A 6,438-nucleotide genomic window follows, 5' to 3' on the forward strand; every position below is an offset into this window, starting at 1 on the left:
AAGAAGCGCGCTGGTTTGCTCATTTTGCTAAACTACAAGCGCTTTGAGTTGCATGCATTCCTCACAATCTTTTTTGGGAGTCTGGGGAAGGGGAGGGAAATCTTTGTTGCTAAGAGCGATAGGAGATCTAACTGCCCAGCCCACCTGTTTAGCGGCGTTCCTCGACGGTGTCTGGCTCCGGGTCTTCGACCTTGAGCGCGACTCCCGGCGGCGCCCGCTGCAGCTGCTGCTGGCCACGTCACCCGGCGACAACGCTCTCAAGCCCGGCTTTGAGGCGCAGCTGGTGCTCCGCCCTCGTCCGCCTTCACGGGAAAGAGAGTGATTCCGGTACCCTGACGTAGCTGCTCCCTCCCGAGGTGGCAGTTTGGAGGCTTCTGCAGACGTGTAGTTAGTATCTTTCCGCTCCCACCGGCGTTTCCGTACCACGTACGGGATCTTCAAGCGAGCTCTGCACACCTTGTCTGCGGTCAAATGTTCTCCTCCACAGAGGTCACACTTGGGGGTACACTTGTGCTGTTCATCTGGATTTTGAGCACCACATCCCCGGCAGATCCGGTCTGCTGGATTAGGGCAAACATCCATGTGGTGACCCAGGCGACCGCACTGATAGCAGATATCTATCTGTTTTCTGTATAACGAGCATTTGGCGAGCAGGCCCCTGTAACGAACGTAGTTCGGCACTTTGGGTCCATTGAAGGCGATCACCACAGACGTCATGTTAGCGATGTGGTTGGCCTCTACAGCAGTAGGATTATATTCGTTGACGATGTTCTTGTTGATTTCTTGAACCGTGTCTCCGAGGGGGACGCCTCGTATGACTCCCTTGGTCATGCCATGGGGGGCCAATTCGTAGGCGCTGACATCGTGCTCGTTTCCTTGGACGACAATCTTGGTGACTCCAACGTACCGGTTAGCATTTTCTCTCTTTGAAGTACTGATGACAACGATGCTTTGCTGGTAATTTGGGCATATCACGTCCCGGATCCATTCTTCTTTGGTGACTCCCGCTGCAGCATAAATGGCCCGGCCAACTTCCATATGGCCGACCTTGCTGATATTCAAACCCCCGCGTGGTCTCACCACAATCTTGGTATCGTCTCAGGGCAATGCAGGCATGCGCGCTCTCTTGATTAACGTATCTTTGGCGTTCTCGGGTCTATGACTGGCACCGGAGGGTTTTGATTGAAGCGCATTGGGTAGACCTAGGTCTCGCTGACGTGGTCGGGACTTGCGTTCACCGGCGATGCGCCAGCCCAGGGTCTTGGTTACTTCTTCGGGGTGAATATCCTCCCCCTCTATTTCAACACTCATGGGAGTGGCCATGATGCAGGTAGAGTTCGGAATATTGTGCGTTCCAGCAGCAACCGCCCGTCGGCCGCGGCAGCTAGGCCAAGCGGTCGGCGGAGCAAGCCTAGGCGTAGCGACGACTCGCCTTGCGTGGGCACACAATTGTCCTTAAAGTCCCAAAAAATGGTCCCCTACCTGAAAGGCAGGTATCCTCATGGTCCTGATGACTACATGGAACACTTGGTGCAAGAATTTTTGTAGCACAAGGTGATAATCCGGCACAGTCATCGAAAAACTGCGAAACCGATGTGAAGCGCGTCCCACCGGTCGATGATGAGGGATGCGATCGAAAGCCTTTGAAAAATCTTCAGTAAATTACGTCATTTTGAAATGAAGAATCTACGTTTCGGTGGAGATCTGTGGTGAATTCAAAAAGTTGTATTTCGCATGATAAGCCCGGACGAAAGCCATGCTGTTTGCTAAAGAAAAAAGAATTTTTGTCGAGGTGGGATGCTATATGGGAATATATGATATGTTCTAAAAGTTTACAGGCAATACATGTAAGTGAGATCGGGCAATAATTGGATGGGTCAGAGCGCTTACCAGATTTAAAGACGGGGGTTACTTTGCTTAGTTTCCCGTCTTTAGGCATAGTACCCTCACTTATAGACTGGGTAAAAATGATTTGTAATATGTGGCTAGTAATGACGTTAGTGGCTTTTAGTATCTTCACTGGTATGTTGTCAGGTCCGGGAGAGCTAGACATTTTAAGTTTATTGATTAGGCTCAAGATACCTTCAGCAGTTACATCAATGGGAGGCATTTCAGTGCCGCAAAATCTTGGTAAAACAGGAATGTTGGTGGACGATTCACAAGTGAAGATGGAAGAGAAGTATGAATTTAAGACATCAGAACGCTTTTTAAGTGGAACATGAGACCCATCAGGATTAGTTGTGATAATGTTACGCAACTGATTTCCACTTGGTGCAAGTATTTTCCAAAATTTTTGGGTGTTTACACGGATGATATTGAGAAGATCCTGGTGATAAAATTTTTTTTTAGAAAGCTTTAGAAAGCTGTTGTACTCGTGCAAGCAGGTGAAATATTTCTTTCATTCCAGGGCAGAACAACATTTTCTTTTGTGCTAGTTTTTGTAGTTGGTTTGTGTACCAAGGCTTTCCCATGACACCACGAATGCAAACAAGGGGTACGGAATTATTGATTAAGCCGAGTAGCTTTTGCTTATACAGCAGCCACTTTCCGTCAGCAGACCTTCTGAAGGCAGTTTCTTTGAGGTATTCAAGAAAAGTATTTAGTTCATTGTTAATTTTGAAAAAGTCAGCTTTATTGTAGTCCCATAATAATTTTATTGAATGCTGTTTGATTGGAACAGAGATATCCAAATTGGAAAGGACAATACTGTGATCGCTCAGCCCATTGACACATGCTAACGAGTGAATGTATTTGGTTTGAGAAGTGAGGACCAGGTCAAGGGTGTTTGAGCCACGTGTAGGAAAGTTTACTGTTTGTGTAAGGTTGAAGTTTAAGGCTAAATCAAGGAAATCTTTTGACTGGCGGGATGATGCTGTTAGATTGTCCCAGTTGATGTCCGGAAAGGTAAAATCGCCACAAATAATATAGTTAGCACATGGGAATTGAGAGGTTGCATCTGAAATGACAGTGTTCGTCGATAAAGGAACAAGCTATGAGCATGCATGTGCATGTAGGCATGGATATGTGCACACAAAGAATTTCATGAGTACAATTAGTCGAGAGCTGGTAACAAGGAATGCTGTTTTTCGTGAAGACAAGAACACCACCACCCCTTCGTTCCTTCCTATCACTTCTGAAAACAGTGTGGGGAGAATCTGCATGCAATAGCTCAGTGCTATCTATGTCAGGGGTTAACCAAGACTCAGTGAAAGTGGCCATGTCTGTATTATTGTCATCGAGAAGGGCTTCAACGGTATCTTTTTTTGCTACGATTCGCGCAACACTCCGCATTATGCAGATGTCAACTACAATTGTCTCCTAAATTTTTGAGTGACTTTTGGTCGCACTTTTTTCTGGTTACTTTGTTTGCCCTGCGGTATTTGATTAAGTCCTTAAAGAGACTGACTACTGGCCAGAATGTGTTGGGAGACGTCGATGAAAATGAAATTACCAAGATTTATAGTCATAGAATCCAGTGTGCTGTTCGCGCTTTAAGTAGAAATTATAATTTTAAATCGGCAAAGAAAGCCTCAAAAACCAGTAAGTGGTGAGACCTGGCGGTGAAATCTTGGTACTTCGGATGTATTCTATGTGATTACTGTACGTAAGTCTACTGTTACTAAGTACAGCAGAATTATTGCTTAAAATTGCAGTTGGTATATTATTAGACACTTGTGCTTTATTTTATGCTGCGGAAAGCAAAAGCACACACATGGCTACAAACAACGCGATGAACTGTATATCACGTGTACAAGCGCCGTTTCATTTTCAATTCAATTGCTTTTGTTTGGCTGGTTAAATACCAAAGCAGTTGGACAGCAAACCACGAAAACGCGTAGCTATTATCGCAGAAATACTTTAACACTTCGGAAAACAAGAATCGCAGTAAGATCGACTTGATAAACAAAATAATACTTTCTCACAGCTACAACTGCACTTGTCATCTGCCTACAACTAATGCCGGCATATAATTGCTATCATGCTCCCCTATTGCCGTTTTCAGCATGCTTCCAGTGAATGACTACATCCTCACTGCAGATCAAAAAACTGATAAAAATTGTACCACGGCGTTTTCTGCATTAGCACTTCATGATTAAACACTCAGACCGGTAAGCTTTCCATCGCATTAAAAAAGATAAGTACCATGAAACTTGGTTGTCAGTCCTTTTAAATTGGTACCACACACATTCGAATATAACACAAGGGTTGACATTCCAGTCACGTAAAATAAAGATGAAACTGCAAATGTAATGCGAGATGGACAGGAAAAATAGTACCTTTATTCAAGAAATCACAATTTGGAAACTTATTATTCAGTTATTATCATCTTCTGAGGTGGAGCTGAATTTCCATGGCCAGTATTCTTGGGTGATCTTTTTCAGAAATAGTTTCACCTCCGCGAAATTTTGCATGACTCAGCATTGAAAGCGTCCCTGACAAGTGTTTTTGGCGCTGTGCAAAGCTCGCTATCAGTGCAAGACATTTTAGATTGTGCTGTGAATCTGACGTTTGTAGGCCTGACAAGGCATTTAGATATTGGCACCTATCTTGCCGTTTTGAACGACAAAATGGGTGCCAGTGGATTGTTTTGTCTTAGACTGGTTTGACCAGAGTAATCGGAGTGCATCGCATCAGCTCATATTTTCTTTACATTTGTGTTCCCATTCAATAAACTAAAGGCCCTCAAAGGATGCATGCAGTAGCATTGCACAGAGTGTATGCATTTAACGTTTGTAAGGCACGAAGTGCTCTTCTAAATCTGCCTATTGTAGGTACGGAGGTTCTGGCACAATTGCCTGAAACAATCATCCACGAGCCCGACATGACCACAACATGGTTAAGGGAACAGCTTCGACCCATGCTTCTTTGTCTGTTTTCCTTTTCATTGCAACCCATGCTTCTGCCTACTTTTTTTGCATAGTGACTGGCAAATATGACAGGTGTGCACTCGTGAATGGTGAGAAGGCACCGCAAGTAGCCACCGAATTACTCCTCCACAAGTGGAACCCTCACCCCAATTCTCTCTATCCAGGGCGTGACGACATGCAAATGTGCGAGCTCAAGCTTGAAGAGACTGGCCTGGCTCGTAAGCGAGGGGCCGAGATTCTGGAGCACGAGTTTGATGCTGAGTGGGCAAAGTATGGCGGGCCAGTGTACATTCCACTGTCCACACGGCAGAAGTAGAGGCCACAAGGACAAGCTTGGTGGCAGCTTTGTTGGTGGGGGGCTGTAGTTTGAGAGAACATGTATTTGTATGTAGCAGTAGATCAAAGATGCTATTTATATTCCTGAAGGTTTTTTTTTTGTGTGTGTGTGTGATCTCATGCCCTCTGTGCTGACTTTCCCTGGTAGAACAGCATTTCTTGGCTAGTTTGGGAGCAGCTAGTAGGAGATTCTTGCAGAACTACAGAAAGAATAACCACACCATGGAGAGTGTTGAGCCATAATGTTTAGTACAGCCTTCCAACATTGTGGGCAGTTTTGTTTTTATTATTGGAAAAAGAAAAGCAGTGCTTTACTACCTGTAAACGTGTATTTTCATACCTCTATGATAAGTGTTCTTCCTTTTCTTCTGAGCCTATATGAGTGCATAACCTTTCTTTTCTTGTGTGGGTTGTTTTTATTCACTAGATACACAATAATTGTAGACTAGACACAATTTACAGGGTAGCCTTACCTTTCTAGAGCTGCGGAGGCTTTTTTCCTTCGTTAAGAACACTGGCTTTTCTTGGTTTTGCCAGTAGCTTACTTTACACCTAACACCATGAATGTGCTCCGTTTACCTCAGTGCTTTAAAAAGTTGTTAATTCATATGCTCAAGTTCAAGCTTGGCTGTTAGTTGCAACAAGTTTGTGAGATTCTGAATCTCTGCGCTGTGCCCTCATTTCCCGGTGCAATTTATTTTTGTAGGTCGTCTTTTGTAGGGAAATGCATGCACTTTTGTGCACATGCTCTTGTTATACTCAGATGTGGTGGTGGTCCCCTTTGTTTCCCCACATTTATTGTCCTGAGTGATTACTTAATGCTTCAATACTGTCTGCCATTGCTGCTGCCTGTATACCTTGTGTACTGATGAATATCTTGTCCCATAAGACCTGCCATCACCGAGTGGAAGAGATGTGCAAAGTATGTGCTTCCCCAGTCAACATGAATGCGCTTCGAGCATGGCCAAAATAAAGAACTGTGAGATGGCATGTTTTGTTTGGGTGGACTTTCTTTCAGAGCTAGCTTGGTAAGGCAGCACAGCTGAACTTTGGTGTAACCTCTCTTGTTTTTTTTCCCCTCAATTTTAGCATTATGTGTATACTTCACTGCAATTAAGTGAAGTAATTTGTGTTGCAAATTTCTTGAATTGAAAAAGTTATCATCTCTTGTGCACATGTACCAGCATCTTCATAACAAGCAAAGAATTAGACTTGATCACTTGCTTGTGCCTTT

The 6,438-nt window shown here is 44.3% G+C and overlaps 1 protein-coding gene across 4 annotated transcripts in view; it reads left to right on the plus strand.

Moving 5' to 3' along the window:
• Nucleotides 1–6,194, plus strand: part of jar (Myosin heavy chain 95F jaguar) — a 207,026-nt gene extending 200,832 nt beyond the window's left edge. For all 4 annotated transcript variants that reach the window (XM_070539306.1, XM_070539307.1, XM_070539305.1 and 1 more), the window contains one exon: nt 5,033–6,194. In XM_070539306.1, the coding sequence (XP_070395407.1) occupies nt 5,033–5,184 (152 nt within the window). In that variant the 3' untranslated portion in view covers nt 5,185–6,194. The remainder of the gene's footprint in view (nt 1–5,032) is intronic.
• The last annotated feature ends 244 nt before the right edge of the window (nt 6,195–6,438 follow it).

The sequence above is a fragment of the Dermacentor albipictus genome, chromosome 5 (assembly GCF_038994185.2).
Source record: "Dermacentor albipictus isolate Rhodes 1998 colony chromosome 5, USDA_Dalb.pri_finalv2, whole genome shotgun sequence".
Classification (NCBI taxonomy): domain Eukaryota; kingdom Metazoa; phylum Arthropoda; class Arachnida; order Ixodida; family Ixodidae; genus Dermacentor; species Dermacentor albipictus.